The sequence below is a fragment of the Aspergillus caelatus genome (genome assembly GCF_009193585.1).
Source record: "Aspergillus caelatus strain CBS 763.97 unplaced genomic scaffold BDV27scaffold_67, whole genome shotgun sequence".
In the NCBI taxonomy this organism is placed as follows: domain Eukaryota; kingdom Fungi; phylum Ascomycota; class Eurotiomycetes; order Eurotiales; family Aspergillaceae; genus Aspergillus; species Aspergillus caelatus.
Genome location: NW_022475330.1, coordinates 135,679 through 156,196, shown reverse-complemented (window position 1 = coordinate 156,196; position 20,518 = coordinate 135,679). Strand labels below are relative to the sequence as shown.

The following is a 20,518-nucleotide window of genomic DNA, read 5'->3' as shown; positions in this document are numbered from 1 at the left end:
AAAAAAAAGCAAGTAAAGGTGGCCAGGAAGAAGAAAAGAACGACGCCAACAGCATAATGTGTCGCCAATTCTTCACTATCTATGAATGGTGCCATTGCGAAGAGGATAACGGCCACGAGCTCTGCGCAGCCCGCAGACGAGACATGTGTCCGGGGACCTCGATTGAAACCGTCCATATGCAGTGCTTCTGCCATCAGCATGCCAGCAAAGGGTTCAAATCTGAGAAAAAAGCCCAGAAATCAAACGGCTCTTCGATTGATGAGAAGGGCTCGTTCACTCCACGAAGGAAATGGTACCAGATCTGCGGCGGACGGTCACGGACGTACTGAAGTGTCTTGAACTCACCCCTTTTACGGCATCATATGCAGATCAATGGCTGGTTTCTTTTGCCTTTGCATCATCGAATTCTCGTGTCTGGGTTGGGGTTGGTTGAATTTTTTTGTTGGGGGGGTGTTTTTTTTTTAATTTTTTTTTGTCATGGATTCATTGGGACCGGTGTTTGGTTAGGTCTTAGGCGTTACTTCAGGTGATGATTAGGGGTGTTATGTCCTCTTTCTTTTTTTTGATATCTCTGGGAAGACCTCTGCGTCTCTTGAATAAAACCTGTCAGAAATACAGACGATGGTCGGGTCAATTGTAGCCGGCTAATGCGGGTCAGTTGACATGTCTTCTTGAGTCTTCATATGGATTGAATAAATATAGTAACACAAAATCCTATTGTTGCTATTGTTTTGGATGAGTCACTACACGAATTAATAGTAGATATACGTAGGGACTTGCATGGAGATGAGCCAGGAAAGGTGTCCTCAACCTTTACAGATATCTTTTCGCAACTATGGGCTACCATGCAATATCCTCAAGCGGGTGATACTTAGTCTATACTAGGTAATGGAGACTGCCGTTTTTAACTATTAAAGTGACTGATCGGCCTTTTGTGTCTTGACTAAGCTTCCGAGCAAGTCGAGGTCATATTCCTATATTATCGTAGGTATTCGTTCATTACTGAGCTTTTTACCCTTATTTGTTCCCTTAGACAGCTCTTGTAGAACAACATTCTTGGGTACGCCATTCCACTATTTAAAGAGACCACTATGATTGATTCCAATTAGAATCAATCATCCTAGAGCCACATACACTTTTAATGTACTCCTAACGGATTTTACTTGACTCTAAAATATTTTCTGTAGTCGAACTCTATATAGAGTAGTTTCTAGCTCAGTATTCACGACACACCTAGTGTCTTAATATGATTCAATAAGATTTATAATCATGTCCTGGGGTGGTAGTGGTAGTAGTTTATCCTCTTCTGCACTTCATTGTTTATGAGATGTGGTCCTTTGGGTCGGACAATAGCAGCAATAAACTGGCGACATCATTCGAATTTCGGCATACGCCATCGGAACCTGTAGTGCCACTTTACTTTATAATTGATAGTAGATGGACCAACAATCCAGGATCACCGCGAATCGGCAGTCATGTAGTACACAATAATGAAACCGTACGCCCCTCATTCGGCATTTGGGCTATTGGGGTCTCTCGAACTGTCCACCATCTTGAAAAAGATGTAAGATCAAAGGATGTTAGCTTCCTGTGTAATCGGGACGGTATAGACAACCTGGTTATATACCAGGCATACTTTCCCTACATACTTGGGTTTAGTATGCCGTGGTCTACCTTTCCGGAGAACCTGCCTACCTCTTTCTTTTCCTTTCGTCTCGTGAGGCAGAATCCAGAACAACATCAGCCATGCTAGCATTGTCAACTCTTTAAAGACTTAGATAACGAGCATTATAATCCATTTGACCTACTCTGTACCAATATCTGGCATCTAGGGAATATACAATGTCACCGGAAGCAAGGGATTGCAGTCTCACTACCTGCAGCATCAGACAGCGCATATCAATTAGCTGAAAATGAGGCGTCTCGGCGAGTCCGCCACCACACTCAAGTTACAATAACAGTACTCTTAACCGGAGTAGAATAAGAAACCCAGAAGAATACTAGCGATTGCTGGATCCAGAGACCTGTCATCTTACTAAAAAACCAAAATGTACTAATAGGTTAAGGGAATAGAAGAACAATTAAGTATAATAATAGTCAGGTAATTTCTTACCTATGAATTAATACAATTTATCAGAGCACCTGCTCAGAGTTCTAGTATCTCTCAAGATGAACTGGTAGATAGACTAACACTGTCGCTCAGCTGAGAACCATAGGTACGCTCCAGAACCATACAGAACAGTCGCAATTCGGTGATCTTTTTACTTATAACTTGATTTACGTACTGTACTGAGATTGAAGAACATACAGAGGGACATGGGATAACGAAAATCTCAAAGATCGAGGGGTCATTTATATGTTGCCTAGAGAGACAATTAGGGCTTGCAGACTCAGCTGAGTTCGGGGATGCTGCCGCGGCTGGGTTGTCTCAGGGGCTAGTTGATGATGTGGGACCAGTTCGGAGGAGCAACATGGTTCCCTGGTTAAGAAATTGAGGCTTCTTTGACAGGGCGTATGACGCAAAAGTTGCTTGTGTTCCTCCTTCGTCCACTGTGTTTTGGGTGGGGGGGTGGGGGTTACCTAGGAATTTAGAGGGTGCCTCCTGTACTAGTAGTGTTGTTGTTATGGAAGTCTACCATGCCTGAACTGGTAACATGATCAGTTCATGGCATCAACGGATATTCTTGCGGAGAAATTGATCGAGAGATATTAAAGAGTAAAACCACGCGGTCCTTTAAGTAATGAATGCCCTTGATATAGTTATTTATCTGTCGTGAAGAATGAAAGGGGAGGTTGAGAGAAGAATGGAGGATCGACTGCCCCTTACCCTATCGGGGGGGAGAAAGTTTTAAGGGATCCAACGATGAGAACTAAAACAACACCTGTTTGTTCTCCCTACTCTTTTGTTTTTGTTTTCTACCTGGTACTTTTCTTTCTTCTGATCTTATCCTGGTCTTATTGTTTGACTCTCGATTGTCTACTATATTATCACCAGGAAGATAAAAAAGCAAAAACAAAAGCAACGCTAATACAGCCACACCCTTCCCCCCAAATGAACCTACTATTTGCGTCATGGACCCCTCCAAGCGCGACGATCCTCCAGCTGCATCATTCACTCCCACCTCGGACGCACTCGCGTCGCCAACTCCCACCAACGATCCTGTAGACCGTTCGCATCGCATGAACAATGTGTCAATGCTGGCGACACCTCTCCCGGTTTCTCCCTCCGGATTTTCCTCTTCCTCTTCTCTCTTATCCCCAGCAAATGCCCCCGCGCGCTCTACATCCCCTCAGGCGCATACAGCCCCTCGGCGCATCTCTAGTTCTAGCTCCCTGCGCGATGAACATCGAAGCTCCAGCCTAAAGAAGCGTTCGTCCACCGCGTCGCTGCGATCGCTCCGCAACGACAGCAGAACTTCAACATCCCCTCACCGTAGTGTATCGCAACACTCATCGTCGTCACTTTCAAGCTCTCCTACCGCCACCACACCAACCACGTTGGGTAATCCCAACATGCTGTCAAAAAAGTCGCGTCATGCCAAAGCAAATGAGCCTCCTACACCAACAGCTGCCTCTATCGCGACAGACCATTTCCAAAGAGAGGTGGAGCTGCACCAGTCCACTGACCTACGGTCTCAAACCCTTGTGGTGATCCATGATGCCTGTTATGGTCACCGCTTTTCACGTCCCCGTGCCTCCAGGGCAGCTCTGGGCTCGATCGTCGAAAGACCAGAGCGTATCCAAGCTGGTGTCCTGGGCGTGTCTGCCGCTTATGTGCGTCTTGCTCACCGGTATGAAGGGGGTAGGTTCACACCCCACCCAGACATGAACCTGGACGATCTCCCCGTACCACCGTTTCAGATCTGCAGAACGGCACGGTCGATGGCACTCAGCTCACCAGCAGTGACGCATGTACATGGTTCCAGGTGGATGGACGATCTAAAAACCATGTGTGACGCGGCGGAATCCCGACTTGCATTGAACGGCAAGGAGCTGGTCCGACCCCCGAGTGCAGGAAAGGACGGCGCCATGGAAAACGCGCCTTCGCTTCATGAAGGCGACCTTTATCTGTGCTCGGAGTCTTTGAACGCATTCGAGGGAGCTTTGGGGGGTGTCTGCGAGGGCGTGGATGCCGTCTTTGGCCCCAGGTCGACAAAGCGCGCGTTCGTGTGCATCCGGCCCCCGGGTCATCATTGCTCGTCGGACCATCCGTCGGGGTTTTGCTGGGTTAACAATGTCCATGTAGGCATCTCCTATGCTGCTATGACCCACGGTTTGACTCACGCCGCTATCCTGGACTTTGACCTACACCATGGCGACGGTTCACAGGAAATCGCATGGGAGCAGAACCGGAATGCTGCTGCAGCTCCCCGGAGTGCAGCAAACTACAAGAAGACCGCTATTGGGTACTTCAGTCTTCATGATATTAACTCGTATCCTTGTGAAATGGGAGAGCCGGAAAAAGTGCGCAATGCAAGTGTGTGCATAGATAAAGCACATGGTCAGTCCGTTTGGAACGTCCATTTGGAGCAGTGGAAGACCGAAGCTGAATTTTGGGACCTTTACGCATCCAAGTATGCGGTGCTGATCGAAAAGGCGCGTGCCTTCCTACGCTTTCACACTGAGCGCCTAGCTAGTACTCCCAGTGGACCTCCACCTGTTGCAGCTATCTTTATCTCTGCGGGCTTTGACGCAAGTGAATGGGAAGGGGCGGGAATGCAAAGACACAAGGTGAATGTGCCTACAGAATTCTACGCCAGGTTTACCGCAGATGTCGTGCGGATGGCGGAGGAAGAAGGTCTGGGTGTTGGCGGAAGAATCGTTAGCGTTCTGGAGGGAGGTTACAGTAATCGCGCTCTGACAACGGGTGTTCTGAGTCATCTGTCGGGGCTAGGGGATGCGACCTCGTGTCTGATGTCTGGCGGAGTGGATGACAAGGCCGATCGTTTAACTGCTGAGATGACGAGTCGCTTGGGCTTGCTTGATATCTCAGCTAATGTCCAACACTGTTCAACTCTACCGGCTTATGACAGCGGGTGGTGGTCGCCAGCTCTGTTAGAGGAGCTAGAGGCATTGGCATATCCACCGCCAGCACTGAAGCCTCGCGAGAAGTCTACACCAACTTACTTTGCTCCTACCCAGTCATTTACCGCTAAAGTGGTCACTACACCTCGTGATCGACGATCAACCGGTTCCCAGATCAGCGTGGAAACCGATGCGCCGCCATTGCCGCCTGTTAGTTGGGCCACCGCAACGCATGAACTCTCAAGGATTCTTATCCCAAGTCATCGGCAAACGACAAGCTGTCGACCAGAAGATCTCAACGCAGAAGCCACACGTTTGCGACGGGAACGTCAAACGGCTGCCCAGCACACTAGCATCCCTTCGGCTGGGAATGAAGAAAGTCGGATGAAGCTCCGTGCGAGGAAACCCAAGCCTCCATTACCCGAAACCCCGAATACAGAAACATCGAAGCGGCAGGCCGTTAAAAACAACCGAAGAACCACCATCGAACGTGCCAGTGACCTGCCGGACCCGTCCTTCGATAAATCTCCCAACACGCGCAGCACAACCCGTAGGAAGAGTGCCGTTTCCACGATAACATCAACCCCGGAAAACAAAACCCCAGGCGATAAAACTGTGCGCTCGGCGTCGGCAGCTAGCACGCGCAGGCCTGGGAGCTCTCGGTCTGCGACTCCTAAGCGCGCCTCGAGCCCCAAAACGGCACCTCCCGTGCCTCGGGTCCCGTCCGTATACACGAGTTTGTCTGCAGGCGAAGGAGCAGCGATCACGCCTGTTGAATCGCGCTCGTTATCGGGGGGCACACCAGACACACCGCAAGATGATGTGGATAGTCTGGCAGCAGGTGTTCGAAAACTCAACATCAAACTGAAAGTACCGTCCCCTGAGGAACATGCCGCCCGGGAAAGGGACCGCGAGCGACAGGCTTCTAAGAGGGTATCCAAGACACCTAACCCCTCCAAAAAGTCCTCAGGTACAAAGGGATCGGATGCTCCCGTCAATAAAATGACATCTCGTTCAAACACGGCTCTTGTAAGACCCGATACAGAGGATCCCATCGTATCGTTGCCCACAACTACCCGTGTGGTAGCCGAAGGATCCGACCTCCCTAGTGGGACTGTCTTGGATAGATCCATGGTAATGTCCACGGTGATCCCATCACAGGCACGTCCTCCACAGCTGGCAGTCTCTCCGCCTGTCACGCCGGGAGCTACGCATGATATTATGCGCCCTCAACATGCGTTGTACTCTCCGCCGATATCTGAGCCCTCTGTCAAGGCAGGCATTCCGGTGTTTACATCCAACAGCCCTATTCCTTTTGCACCAGCAAGTGCTCATGACGAGACCGCTCCAAACACGAGCAGCAAGCCACCTACTTAACTTGCTCGGAAGTATTGCTTCTAGCCTATCCGACTTTCGATCGAAAATACTGTTTAATAATCTTGTCCGGTTCTGATTTCCTCGGTTTCTGCGAATTTTACTTTGTCAGATGATTCACACACTTCTACCCCTGACCCCTTGCAGACAAGATTACATAACCCTCGACTTCTATTACACGTTGTTGATATACCCCTTTAGTTGTTGGAGTCTTTTGAATCTAAGTGCGGATTGAATTGCTAATCCATCTTGTAAATGTTCCCAATGACACGAGTAGACCAGCCTTATCTCCGATCTCCGAGATCTGATAAGCATAGCTCCACGTGCCTGCGCCACCGCCCTGATGAGTAAGCCCTCTCTCCGCATGTGCTGGTGCCTTCTAGTCCTATCTTCTCTTTCTTGCTTTTCTAATCCAACCTTCAAAAAAGTTTTATAATTATTTGTCGGCCGGAGGCAGAGTGCCCTCTCCTTACTCTGAACAGCTACTTGCATCATCCGCCTTCGCCATGGCACCCATTTCCATGTCCAAAGATGGGCCCTCGCCACAGGAATCTTTCACGCAAATGGCCGACAAAGATCTAGAATCGATCGGGCGTCACTGTCAATTCGACTATTGCAACCAACTCGATTTCCTTCCATTCCGCTGTGAGTCCTGTCGTGGGACCTTCTGTCTTGACCACCGCACGGAAACTTCGCATAAATGCCCCAAAGCCGGTGAATGGGCTCGCCGACGAAACGCTCAGAACGCAAGCCCCGGCACCAGTCTCCCGACGCAGAAACCCACGATCTACAACTCGGACCAATGCGCGCATCTCGACTGCAAAACCCTCATCAACACGATGAAGGACCCGGGCGTTCGATGCCCCAACTGCAACCGCCAGTACTGCCTGAAGCACCGACTCCGGGAGGAACACGACTGCGCCAAGATCACCCCGCTGGGCGGTCGGCCGGCCGCCGCAGGCTCCAACGCCAACGAGACGCTGCGTTCCATGTTCGCCCGGGTCCGCACATGGGGCAAAGATAAGAGCCACGCGGCGACCCAGAGTCTCACGCCGACTCCGAAACCGAATAGCCCGGCGGCGCGGGCTGCACAGCTGAACACACTCAAGAAGTCGGCCAAGGGCGACGCCAATGTTCCCGCCGACAAACGGCTCTATCTTCACGTGGTCGGCACATCGGATACGCAGAGGGTAGACCCGCCGAAGGGCGACTTCTACTTTGATAGCCGGTGGAAGGTCGGGCGGGTTCTAGACGATGCGGCGCGGCGACTGCGGGTGGAGAACGTGAACAATCGTGCGGAGGAAAAGGAGCGACTCCGGATCTTCCATGTCGAGTCGGGGGAGTTCCTCGAGTTTTCGGATGCAATCGGAGCCGCGAAGGTGCAGTCTGGACATACCATCGTCTTGATGAGGGGTGCGGGTGTGATGCTGGGGAAGTAGATCTAGGTTGGGGGGGAGAGCTCTCATCTTACTACCACTCTGCTCTTTTTTGATTTTCTTATACTTGGATTTGATGAGAAGTTATGATACCATCGCATTGTTTGGCGATTGTCGTTAGTATTATGCATCAGCATGCAGGCGTTCCGGAGTGGGTTCCAGACGGAAAGATGAAGATTAAATGGCAGCTCGTTGAGCAATCTATATATAACTGACTCTATTTATATTGTCGATCACATCAAATACATACGTTCATGAATAGCCTATCTTTTGACCGAGAGTAAAAAGCAAAAGAAAGAGAAAAAACAAGGTATATAACGCACGAGAAGAAATGCAGGGAAAGCAAACGTTAACTAAACGCTCATCTTCATCTTGATAGCCTTATGAGGGTTATATCCGACGACCTCAAAATCCTCCGGCGTCCAGCTATCAACCACCCCACTACCCCGATCATCGCGACGAATCTTCAACTCCGGGAACTCGGTCGGCTCCCTCACCAGCTGCTCCTGCAAGGGCTCGACATGGTCCAGGTAGACATGGGTATCACCCATGGCATGAACGAAGGTACCGGGATGCAAGTCCACGGCATGAGCGAGCATATGCGTCAAGAGAGCGTAGGAGGCAATATTAAACGGCACGCCGAGAGCCACATCACACGAGCGCTGATAGAGCTGGCAATGGAGATGACCCTTCTGGTCTTGACCATTGGGGTAGGAGACGTAGAACTGGGCGAACATGTGACAGGGCGGGAGGGCCATCTTCTTGAGATCAGCGGGGTTCCAGGCACTCATGATAATGCGGCGGTCGAAAGGGGTATATTTCAACTTGTGCACGACCTCGGCGAGCTGGTCAACTCCTTGGCCCGTGTAGTCGGTTTTGGCGTCGACGTACTCGGCCCCGAAGTGTCGCCATTGGAACCCGTATACGGGACCGAGGTCGCCTACGTCGCGGTGGCCCAGGCCGACTTTGTCGAGGAACTCGCGGCTGCCGTTACCGTCCCAGATCTTGACGCCTTGGTCGGAGAGCGGCAGGGACGAGGTGCAGCCGGAGATGAACCAGAGGAGCTCAGCGACGACGGCGCGGAGGAAGACGCGTTTGGTGGTCAGGAGGGGGAGGACGGGAATGGGGTCATCGGCTGGGTTGGGAGCCGGTTTGGAGAGCGAGAAGCGGAGCTGAGGGGGTGCGAAGATGGAGCGTGTGCCTGTGCCTGTGCGGTCGGGTCGGTATTCGCCTGAGGCGAGGATCGTGCGGATGAGGTTGAGATATTGGTGTTCTTCATGGTTGGGGTTGTGTGTTGGGTTCGGTGTGCTGCCGTTGCTTGTGCCGGTTGATGGTGTCTCAGCGGAGGGTGACATCTTTGCCGGTATCTTCTGATATTTATTGTGGGAAAGCTTTTTGGTATTAGGGGCTCTGGGATGTGAAGTTCAATTGAGAGATTTCGGATCTTCTCTTGTCGTCGCATCAAACGCGTCCGCGACGCGGCACGTGAGCACGTGATGGACTATTTGAGTGGTTTGCCGTTTACATACTAGCTCTAGGGTCGAGAGATTCAGGTCATCCACGACGCCATGGTATATGCATTAGACGCTATCTATAATGCTCAAAGACATGATATATGCTACTAGTCTTCCATCAAATCAACTCCAACCCCCCGTAGCGCCTTCACTACCCATTCCGGGTACTTAGATTTTTCTCCATAAAGCTTGCTGAAGAACTCCCGTAAAAATGCCGGGAATCGGTCCTCCAAGATAGCCTGTCGCGCAGCGCCCATCAGGGAAAGTAGATAATGAACGTTATGAATTGTAAGGCTGCTCGTGGTTAGCACAAGATCCTTAAAAGCGGGCGAGGCAGTCTTACAGATGAGCGCCAACCGTTTCCTTGGCCGCTAAATGATGTATGTAGGCCCGTGTAATTCCTAGACCACCCTGATCTTTGGGTCGACAGATGGTGCAAGTGCAGCCTTCTTGCACCGGCCCGAAGTCCTGGGCAAAATTTTGGTTGCGAAGGTTGAGAGTGCCAGACGGGACCACCGCGTTTCCAAATCGCTATATTCGTCAATCAGTGCCGAATTCTCTAGTAGCCGATAATGGGAGTCTTACAGCTGTCCTCGTGGGCCAAACGCAGTCAAACATGTCCGCACCGAGTGCAACTCCTACAATCAAGTCCTCGGGGTAGCCCTGAGAGAACGTTAGGCAGCGCTTAAAATCGGCTTTGGATCACTTACGACACCCATCACATATCTCGGTTTCTGATCCGGAAGAAGCCCAGTACAAGTGTCGACCCTATGAACGTTAGCCGAAACTCGGCTTTAGAAGAAGCGAGTGGTTGAAGGAGGAATAGATATTGACATACACTTTACAAAACTCCTCCTTAGCTTCTCCTCCGGAGAGTCCGCCGATGGCAATGCCCGGGGTATCTCGCGCTACCATTTCAGCGCAGCACTTCCTCCGCAATTCTAGATCCAATCCTCCTTGGATGATACAGAACAGGTTTTGTCTCTCGGGGTACTTGTGCGCGTCAATGCACCGATCCAACCACCGCACCGATCGTTCCATGGCCTCCTCAATCCTCGCGTGGTCCGGCGATGTGGTCGCGATAACATCATCGAGTTGCATGATAATATCCGAGCCTATCGAGTTCTGCAGGGAGATAGAGTGTTCCGGAGTGAGCAGCCTAGTTCGCAGTTATTAGGTATATCCTCGAGGATCTGGGATGAAACGGTGGGGGAGCTTCGTACATAGGTGTACCATCGTGAGGACTAAGGAATCGAACACCCTCCTCCGTGACAGTAGCAAGTTTGAGCAAGGAAACCATTTGAAAACTAGGGTTCATGTCAGATTTCGCTTCGCGCATATAACATCACCCCCTCCTCTTCGGGATATATCACAACCAACGCACCCGCCACTATCGGTAAGAATATTTCGATCCCACCCCTGCAACTTATGCGCACCGCCCACCTCGTCCAAGACCGCCTGCCCAGGTTTCAACCCCAAATGGTAGGTGTTATTCAAGCACAGCATGCATCCGGTCTGTTTGAGCTGATCATACGTCAAGCCCTTGAGGGACGCCTGCGTCGCAACCGGCATAAAGATCGGAAGAGGAACGGAGCCATGAGGAAGATGCAGAGTACTGGCACGAGCTTTCGTGGTCTATAGCATATTCAGGTAACTGTTAGAGCCGGACAAGAAACAATCGACTCAAGCGACGGATGCAAGCTACAGCTTACTGAACATTTCGTATGCAGATCGAACTTCAATGCAGAAGGCATAGGCTTGCGCGGCGCAGAAGTGGCCGGTGCAGACGTTGACATCTTTGCGATTCTTGCCCCGCTCAGGGTCACGGAGGGAAGCGTACGGCGTCGCGAAGGGATTGTCGCGCTATAAAGGCTATGCAACGTTTGTCTAGTTAAATAAGGCCGAAGGCATGTCATCAAGAGGGTCGTACTGTCAAAGTGTCAATTCGAGGCACGAGACCGCAAACCGCAACAATTCATTATCGATAGAGAGCAACCAAATGTTCTGCCGATCAGGGCTGTTTGTCTTGTTTGTACAGTTTGCAGTGCCTTTGGTGGTGTGTCTGGTAATTACATACCATACTGTATCGTACAGGGCGGCCCCCCACATCGCATCCCCCATACCCGACTAAATAAACTACTCTGTGGAGGAATCTTATGTCTTTCGACTGAGCATGATTGATGGCTGGGCAGACAACTAGTCTACAGATTTAATGGCTCTTCCCCCTCCCTGAAACTACCATTCGGGGCTAATATGATCCTAATATCCTGACCAGGTCTTTCCTATTCACTGCTAGACCATGCATGCTTACCATCGGCAACTACCGAATTTACCAAGCAAGCTGGAGAGGGCCGACAATTTCACTAATTGTTATCACCAATGGCTCGATGGAAGCTGGAGCCAGTCAGATCAATATATCAGCTCTCATCCATGTCCACCCAACGCGCTAATCGGAGATTGACCGACTCTGGAAGTGGTTGTACTCTGCACCGTAACTTTCCCTAGCGAAGTTTTCCCCGGCTATTTGGGTTTGGTTCATGCGGGGGTTGCAAATCCTTCCTGATGCAGAGAAGTCGTCGCATAACTTAAAAGATCTTGTCACTCGGGGTCGCTTGGCCTTCACCATCCGTTGCAGGAGGGCCTGAGTTTTGCACCATGGACGAGAAAGAGAAGTACCACCAGGCTGCTGAGAATGCCGATCTAGAGAGGGATTCCGAGGTATGACAACGCAAGAGGATCAGCCTGGGATGTCATACTAATTGATCCGCCATTAGAATCTCCACGGTCGGGATATTGACAACCCTCGTGAGAGAGCTTTGGTCTGGAAGCAAGATCTACGGATCCTTCCACTATGCGCCGCGATCTACCTTCTCTGCTATTTAGATCGATCTAACATCGGTAGGTTGCAAGTGCTTCAATTGTTTACACTCTGTCTCTGCAGGGCGACATGATTTAGGTGGTCAGGTAACTAATCGGGGTACAGGAAATGCCAAAATTCTCAATGAAGACACGGGCAATGACCTCCTCACAGAGACTGGCATGACTTCTTACCAATACACGTATGCCAATTCCAGGTCGATTCCGTCTTCTCACTAAGTAAGGAAACAGTATAGCGCTGATGGTATTTTTGATCGCCTACGCCCTCTTCGAGGTTCCATCAAATTACTTCCTGAAGAAGCTAAGACCAAGTGTAGGCACTGAACCTGTTACAAGAATCTGAGCTCAGATACTAACATTACTTAGAAATGGATTGCTTTCTTGATGCTGGGCTGGGGTGCATCCACCATGGGCTTGGGTGGCGCACACAATTACGCGCAGGTTACTGGTATTCGTTTCTTACTGGGAGGTACATAGATGCGTAGAGCCCTCACGAGCCATCCCGTCTCATAGACGAAATCTAACCCGTACCCTCACAGTTATGGAAGCGGGTCTCTTCCCCGGACTTGTTTACTACCTGACTTTCTGGTACCGGAACTCAGAGCGCTCGATGCGCGTGGCGCTCATCCTCGCATCAGCTACATTGGCGGGAGCCTTCGGCGGAGCAATTGCCTATGGCGTCGGACACATGAACCAAACCCACGGTCTATCTGCATGGCGATGGCTATTTATCATTGAAGGAGCCCCTTCCTGTGCCTCTGCCTTCCTGGTCTGGTTCTTTCTTCCCGATTACCCCGAAACTGCGTCATGGCTCAGTGCAGAGGAAAAGGAACTCGCGATGCAGCGACTGCAAAATGAGGGCTCAAAGGGAGCTGCGCATGCCATGACCTGGGCAGATGCTAAGGAGGTCCTAACGGATTGGCGGTTATACGCCCATTATATGGTGCGTCTGTCCTTGGTGTCCTGGAACATGTTTCCGGCTAGTATCTAACCTAACATGGACTTTCCCTTGGCATGTATAGATCTATTTTGGCATTTCCACACCTTTTTCCAGCCTCTCGCTCTTTACGCCCGCAATTACAAGTGGGCTCGGGTATACCAGTCTGCGCGCTCAGCTCATGACAGTACCGCCATGGGCTGTAGCATACGTAGTCACCACAGCAGCAGCCTGGTCGGCAGATCATTTCAATAGGTACGCCGTGTACATCCCCAGACGTGGTAAATTCAATTTGGTCTAACTCGGAGCAACTGGTCTCTAGCCGCGGCCTTCATTCGGCGGCATTCTCCTTCATCGGGGCCATGGGGTTCCTAGCATCTGCCGTTCTCCCACCGGACGCATACCTCGTACGTTGACCGCGCCTCCTTACCGACTTTTATAGCTCGTACTAATCTCTGCTAGCACCGCTATGGCTGTCTGATAGTAGCCACCAGCGGTGCCTTCGCCTGTATTCCCCCTCTTCTCGGCTGGCTCTCCTCCAACCTCCGCTCAACAGCCGGAACCGGCCTTGCGATCGCATTAAACGTGTCGGTCGGAGCTCCGGGGCAGATCGTGGGCGTGTGGATTTATAAAGCCAACGAAGCGAAGAGGGGTTATCCGACCGGCCACTGGACCAACGCAGCGCTCCTTCTGTTTGTCTGTGTAGGTTGTCTCTTGTTGCGAGTATATTATGGATGGAGGAATAAACGGAGAGGAACGGGGGATAAATTTGCGTATTAGGAAGAAAAGAAAAGATTTTTTTTTCCGGTCCTGCTCTTTTTCGCCTTTCGTTTCTTTGTTCCTTCGTGGTTTGGGGGGACCACCGAAACAATGGAAGCTAGAACCGTCGGATCGGCAGTGTATATAGCGGATGAGGGAAATTAAAGTCGGACGAACCATGGTACGCGGCACGTGAGCAGAGAAATAAGGTTAAGCTCAGGGCATGACACGGCGGGATCCTGAAACTTGTTCCAGCGATTTGGGTCTGGAAAAAGGATGGGTGGTTCAACTTGTATACAACCTGTCCCGCCCTAGATTTGTACCTTAGCAGGAGTCCACCTTCACACATCGTATATCTCTTCAAATCTTGGAAGAAATCCAGAGCAAAGTATCCGCCGGAAACGATACTAGATGAAATTTCTATAAAAAATAATAATAATAATAATCACAAAATGAGGGGTAGAAGACGGTAACGGTCCACTCGAAGTTTCTCCCATCCCAAGACCAACAATAATGAAGAGCACAGCTCAACTCTAGGAAATTTTGGAAGGAAATAGAAAAACAAGCTTTCAATCCAAAAAAAAAAAGCCAGTTCTCCTGCGGCATTCAAACGTCTGTCCCGCGCGCATTCCCACAAACCCAGCAAACGAACATACTCCGTACCTGCGTTATGGTAGGAATCAAGCTCGCTTGTTTGTTCCTGTGATTATTATCCGCGAGGAATAGGCACGGAGGAGGCCTGAGTGTAAAAAAATATGAGGGACAAAAGCGCAGATCTGTAGAGTACGGCGATCGGAGATTAAAAAAAATATATATATATTCAAATTTGTTTGTTGTTCGTCATAAGGTAAAACCTGATCTGATCTGATCTGATCTGTCTGTCTGTCTGTCTGTCTGTCTGTCGTCAAATATAATCGTGCCATAATACCCGTACGCAACCTGGGCCGTCCGTATAATAGGCAAGGGAAAAAATGGAGAAGAGCTAAATCAGAAAGAAAAGAAGAACAAGAAGAAGGGGGGAAACATAATACCAGCACTTTCAGACATGACAGTCAACTGGACCATTGTCTGAGAAAGCTTGCACCCAAGAAGAAAAGGAAATCATGAAAGTCCCAACAGGACAGCCGAGTAGAGCCGAGTAAATGAAATTGCAAGCATTCTTGTGCCCAGGGTCGTAACATCACAGAGAGAAAGGCAATATCTGCATCCTTATACTCTGTGTGTGTCCCTAATCGTACCCTCGCCCCACCTCGGTGTTGCCAGAATGTCTGCATTGTACAATCAAAGATGCATAGGTCGACAGCCGGAAATGTTGTACACGTCTGCAAAACCGAGTGATCGGCGGCAATTCGAAGAGCGCTTTCGGAGCGAAGAGGTAAGAGGAAGGATGAAGGGAAAACAAAAACCGGAAATAATGGCAAGGTTGAAGCACCGTCAAAAAAGAAGTTACAGCCACCCAGAAAGCCAGGAGTGTCGCTCAGCGACCCTGGTTAGCCTATACTTGACCCGGGTAACTGGTGTTACCACGGGGCATTCTGTGAACAGAGTCTTTTCAGGGCTACCTCGGCAACATCTTCTTTGGCATTATGGCTGTGGGCGGCGTCGTACCAGAATCTAGCCGCATGCGTGTGCCCTTGGATAGTAGCGGTGCAGGACCAAGCCGTGCGACCACCTGAAGAGAAAAAGTGGCAACCCCGTTAGTGTACGGTACCACTGAGTTTCGATTGCAAAAGTCGGTGAACTCGACTCCACTCTGTGCGTGCCGAGACAGTATTCGACAACAAAGCAGGCTTTCTCATACTAGCAGAATACAACGGCGGAGAGGGCTATAAGAGAAAGGCAACGGAAGAAAAGAGTCCATACCTCGTCGGTCGCTGATTTCTTGAAATATGGGTTCTGGGAGTCTATGGTACTTGCAGTAGGCTTGTTGGGGACCATTAGCATATGGAAATGACATCCTTTCGAGAATAGCTGCAAAGTGGGGCATACTTTTAAGTTGGTCCTGCCAACTCGTCCGAAGAGCACTCGCATTATTTACTGGCGGCACTGGCATATCGAATCGCGATTCTCTTGTCAGAGGGACGGGGCACGTTTTGCAGAGTTGAACTCTTGGGCTCTTCTCCGGGAAACGAAACACTGGTTGTCCCTCAAGAACCTGGTCAGGGGTCACGGGTCAGGGTGGAGTGCGGATTGCCTTTGCGCAGGTAACGGAGATACGTAAAGGAAGAATGAAACCAATTGACCTGTTGGAAAACTTTTTTCCTGCTTCCCCTTCTTGTTAAACGGTTGGCCTTTTTTATCTTCTTGTCAATCCAAACAGTCTCAATAGATATGGGAGGCGGGGAGTCATATAACTGTGGGCCATGCTGTTTTTTTTTAAGGGAAAAGAAAAAAAATCAGAAAGGCAAAAAAAAAAAAAAACAGAAAAAAAAAGTCCCCCTCCAAAGCGTCACTGTGCAAGACAGTTTTTGGCGTGACAAACACGGAACCTAATCAATAAACCTAACAGGCGGGCTTATGCATGTCGCTGTGGACATGGCACAGCGTCAGCAAATTTCCCCCCCTACTTATCCTCCACTTAAGAAGCGCCAGTTGCATGGAGAACCTGCGGATCATCTTGAGGCTGCAAGCTGGAACGGCCCGGCGCACGCCGACTGAGAATGTACCCTTGAAGAAACGCCTGAGTACCAGGATAGAAGGCCACTAGTCTCCACACACACGCCAGATCCTGGACCATGGACTGACGCAAAGTCCCAGTGAGACACTTGTTGTACAAAAGCGACGTACTACTTCGGATACGTTGGACAACTCAGAGCCCTTCATCTGTTTCCGGGTTGTGCCATGGTAACCATTGAATGAGCTATCTTTTTTTTTTTTTTGTCGTTGTTGTTGTTGTTGTTGTTGTTTCCCTTGTCCGGTAAACTGTGTTTTACCATCGGGTACAAACCAGCCGTTTGCCTCATGGAAGCTCCTCAGAAAGGGAGGGGGGAAAAACCTCTTTCTGGAAGGGATGGATAGTGGAGGGGTATGGTCCAAGGTCGTTGCCCAAAAGCGGAGAGAGGGGCCCATAGAATAAAAAGGCAACGAATTGAAAGCAGGATCGGTTCATGTCAACTGTGTATTTGAGCCACTCATAGAGCTGGAGGCGGGACCACAGGCCACAGTGCCAGCTCATCAATGACTTAATCAGGAATCAGGAAACGGAAACGGCTCAGTAAAAGAAAGAAAGAAAAAAAAAAATTCTCCTCAGCCCTGCGCTAAACAGTCATAGACCGGGCCGCTGTGCATGAACAATTGCTCTCCGGGGGAGGGGAGGGGTGGTAAGGGTTGCGAATTCACAGGAGACCACGGACTCGCGATATCAATATCACGGTAGCAAGAGCCAGTTCAACAGTTTGACCGACGCGTCCACGGTCTAACTGCAGGAAGCACAAGCGGCCAGCGAAGAAGGAATTGGGTCTGAATTTACCAGTCCAATCCCGGCGGAGAAAGGGCTATGATTCGCTGCATCCTTCTGGCACCGTGTTGTTGGGCATACATACGTGCATCTGTTCATTTCCCACGGTTGTGTCCACTATCAACATGAAAGTTGCAGCCGAACGAAGGCAAGGAAACAACAAATAGAAATCAGACGTGAATAAATAATTAATCGAGGCGGCACGTCCGCACCTCAGGAACCTGCATGAAAAGGAGACGCGATTGATAATCGGCGTCAACGGGGAAGGGTGAAGCGCATCCACGAATCCTCTCTGGAAGCCGTTGATTCGCGCGGCACAATGTTTGGAACGAGCCTCGATCTGCCCCGCATCGGCCTCATCGACAAGCTTAATTGATCTCTGCCCACTCCCACGGGTAGCGAAAGGCTAGAACCATCGTCCATGCTTTCTTTCACCCAAGTAAAACGCTAACTCGAGCTTCCGTGTCTTCCGCGGCGTCCATGCTGGTCCAATCAATCCGGTCCCCGTAGCAGTCGCCCAATTCAGAATATCGTACTTCATTTCCCCCTCCTCTTGTGTCCCGAGGCCAACATCATGGGGCCTGACTCGCTCCACAGACAGGAGGACAAGTCCGGAGGCGTTAAGAGACCATGGCAACAAACTTGTACGAAACGACTAACCGTTAGGTTCATGGTACATGCATATATCTCCCAACCCCGACACGCATGAACGCTAGGGGACTGGAGCCACCAAAACCAGAAAGGCCATACATGTTATTGATATTCCAAGAATAGCTATTTCGGGGGAAACAGAATCAAAGTTTACGTAAGTTAACCACAGAGGAACAAGCATAAAGAAAGATGAAATGTACAAAGCGAGATGGGTAACCCAAAATCCAATCACATAAACCTCCCATTCGCTTTGAAATGCACACTACAAGTTAAAATCACGCCGCTTTGAGTTTTCATTGCCGCCCAATCATGCTCGTGACAAAAATACACCGGGATATCAACCCAAAACCAAGTATTCCAGGAAGAAAAATGAGGAGAAGCGAAACATGACGAAAGAGGAAAGGGAAAACAAAAAAAATGAAAACGAATATTTTTGTGTCATATGCAAGCTCATCAAGATCATCAGATATTGGCTTCAATCAAAAGCGAATACAGCAAATGCCCCCTTTCTGGCTAACATAACAACAACACGTCATGACTCATGGCTACCACCACGGCTCTCGTCCCCCGGGGATTGTGTGTTACTCGAGCTTATGCCGAGCCTCGTCGATGGAACACCTCACTCAGAAGTCTACGAGGCCCCATGAACTCCATACTCCGGGTGAGTGAGGAACGCACGGGGAACATGAGCTGGCCATGTTTCCTCGAGTGCCACCTGCGACGGATAGAGTCTTCAACTAAGACCATCAATCCTGTAGCCACGATCATACTAGACCTCAAGTTAGTAACCGTCCACGGCTCATTTTTGGCTCCACGAAGAATCACTTACTCGGCAACATCTGGCATCTTCTCATACACAGAGTCCTCGCTGATCCACATGGAGGATGGGGGAACCCAGCCACCCTTGGCCTGCTCCTCCACGGCTTCCATTGGAGTCAAAATTTCGGGGATCAGGTGAGCGATCGTCTTGGATGTCCGCAGGTCTATCAGATGAAAAGCCACTTCCTGCAGGTCTCCATCTCTTCGGTGTTCTCGCCTCCACTGGTATCTTGTACACCAATATTCGAACTCATATCGCTTAGACAAGCCAGCACCACGTCTTTTGATCTCAACGTGGGCGTAATTCGAGAATTCCAGCATAACCGTATCAGCCAGGGGTTGATTGCGACCGTCCTGGCCATCATCGTCCTCTTCCTCCTCCTTAACCGACTTCTGGCCCAGGTCCTGCCGCTTGCGCTTGGAGCTATGCGTCGAATGATCGCCACTCGAGCCTGGACGTAAGCCGGCTAATGCACTGCTCAATGATCGTTGGAATCCTGGCCGCTTGTTTGAGCCTCCGGACGATATCGGTCTTCTTGCTGAGTGGCAGACCTCGCGCTCGGAATTGCGACAGTAGCGGCGAAAAGAAAACTCCCTTGAGTACAAATCGTACATGCGGAGATGAAAAAGTATAACGGCCTGCTGGTAGCCATCTCTGCGTGGTGCCAGGGTATGCACGCGAAGGTTCATGTTTCCATCAAGGGTCGTATCATCATGCCCGATCAGAAGCCGTCGCGAAGATGGGAACAATTTCCCGAAAGTGGAGGAATTAGAGGGAATCGCATCTGAAGGGAAAATATCTGACTCGGCCCCCCGAGTAACCACCTCATAGCGCGGCTTCTTCGGTAGTTCATCGTCGTGGCTCGTCGAGGCGTAGGTTGATACTGAATCTTTAGGGTCCATGTTCTCTGTCCGCTTTGATGTGGGCCGCTCGCTGCAGACCGTAGGGGCCGTGCTTTTCGAACGATCGGAAGCGTCACTGTAAGTGGAGCTCGAACTTCCTCCCGTCCGCGCACTGTGCTGTCGCGAAGATACACTGTAAGATCCCATGGTGGCTTTTGAGTCCAAGGTGGAGGCACGGTCTGTAATGGAATTGAGAAATATCACAGGTGGACAATGCCGCTTTATTCCAGTTGCACGGCAGGTCAGGTCAGGTCACGGGAGCAGTAAAGTATTCGGGAAGGGTTTGTCGTTGCGATAGGAATAAAGAAGAAGATAGTAGAAAAGCGGGTTAGATCGAAACGAAACGATATGATCATCAATATGTACTCCAGATTGCAAGGCACATTCCAGTGGCTGATGGCTATTACTCGGTTTGGGGAGCAAGGTATGTATGACCTATCAATCAATGACGGGGATCGCCTAGGGCTTACACCGAATACTGACAACACGAGGCAGAGGTAACTTGCCAACAATCAACAGGAGCAGGGTGATGCGGTCATACGATAAAGAGTTCGGTAGAAAGGAGGTACGGAATTAAAGAAACCCAACGAAGGAATATCATCATCAAGTAAGGTGATCAGAGTGTCCGACGATGAAGGAGGGGATTGTCAAGGGAGGGGTCAGTGTACATAGCAGATGACGCCAAGCGGACTCCAGAAGCCTGGATCTGCGATTCAAGGAACAACCGGGAAACTAGCAAAGTACACGACAAGGCGGGGCCCAGAGA

At 50.2% G+C, this 20,518-nt stretch overlaps 5 protein-coding genes across 5 annotated transcripts; 3 read left to right on the top strand and 2 right to left on the bottom strand.

Moving 5' to 3' along the window:
* BDV27DRAFT_102873 (uncharacterized protein) lies at positions 1–487 on the top strand. The gene has a single exon (XM_032064313.1). It carries the CDS (start codon positions 57–59, stop codon positions 327–329), a length of 273 nt encoding a protein of 90 aa, XP_031928633.1. The 5' UTR covers positions 1–56; the 3' UTR covers positions 330–487.
* Positions 488–6,841: 6,354 nt separating this feature from the next.
* Positions 6,842–8,053, top strand: BDV27DRAFT_102867 (AN1-type zinc finger protein). The gene has a single exon (XM_032064312.1). It carries the CDS (start codon positions 6,906–6,908, stop codon positions 7,836–7,838), a length of 933 nt encoding a protein of 310 aa, XP_031928632.1. The 5' UTR covers positions 6,842–6,905; the 3' UTR covers positions 7,839–8,053.
* Positions 8,054–8,188: 135 nt separating this feature from the next.
* On the bottom strand, positions 8,189–11,145 carry BDV27DRAFT_144391 (tRNA-guanine(15) transglycosylase-like protein; the record flags this gene model as incomplete). Its single annotated transcript, XM_032070256.1, has 9 exons — positions 8,189–9,245; positions 9,518–9,643; positions 9,693–9,880; positions 9,935–10,012; positions 10,060–10,117; positions 10,188–10,508; positions 10,573–10,656; positions 10,734–10,984; positions 11,062–11,145. 9 exons carry the CDS (start codon positions 11,143–11,145, stop codon positions 8,189–8,191), a joined length of 2,247 nt encoding a protein of 748 aa, XP_031928631.1.
* A 364-nt stretch (positions 11,146–11,509) lies between these two features.
* On the top strand, positions 11,510–14,261 carry BDV27DRAFT_126728 (putative MFS transporter). The gene is made up of 9 exons (XM_032066610.1): positions 11,510–12,067; positions 12,124–12,247; positions 12,333–12,408; positions 12,458–12,539; positions 12,593–12,695; positions 12,766–13,169; positions 13,249–13,418; positions 13,486–13,570; positions 13,626–14,261. The coding sequence occupies exons 1-9, from the start codon at positions 12,005–12,007 to the stop codon at positions 13,941–13,943; spliced, it is 1,425 nt and encodes a 474-aa protein (XP_031928630.1). The 5' UTR covers positions 11,510–12,004; the 3' UTR covers positions 13,944–14,261.
* Positions 14,262–18,081: 3,820 nt separating this feature from the next.
* On the bottom strand, positions 18,082–20,328 carry BDV27DRAFT_102811 (uncharacterized protein). The gene is made up of 2 exons (XM_032064311.1): positions 18,860–20,328; positions 18,082–18,799 (listed from the first exon to the last, which is right to left on the bottom strand). The coding sequence occupies exons 1-2, from the start codon at positions 19,897–19,899 to the stop codon at positions 18,622–18,624; spliced, it is 1,218 nt and encodes a 405-aa protein (XP_031928629.1). The 5' UTR covers positions 19,900–20,328; the 3' UTR covers positions 18,082–18,621.
* Between the last annotated feature and the right edge of the window lie 190 nt (positions 20,329–20,518).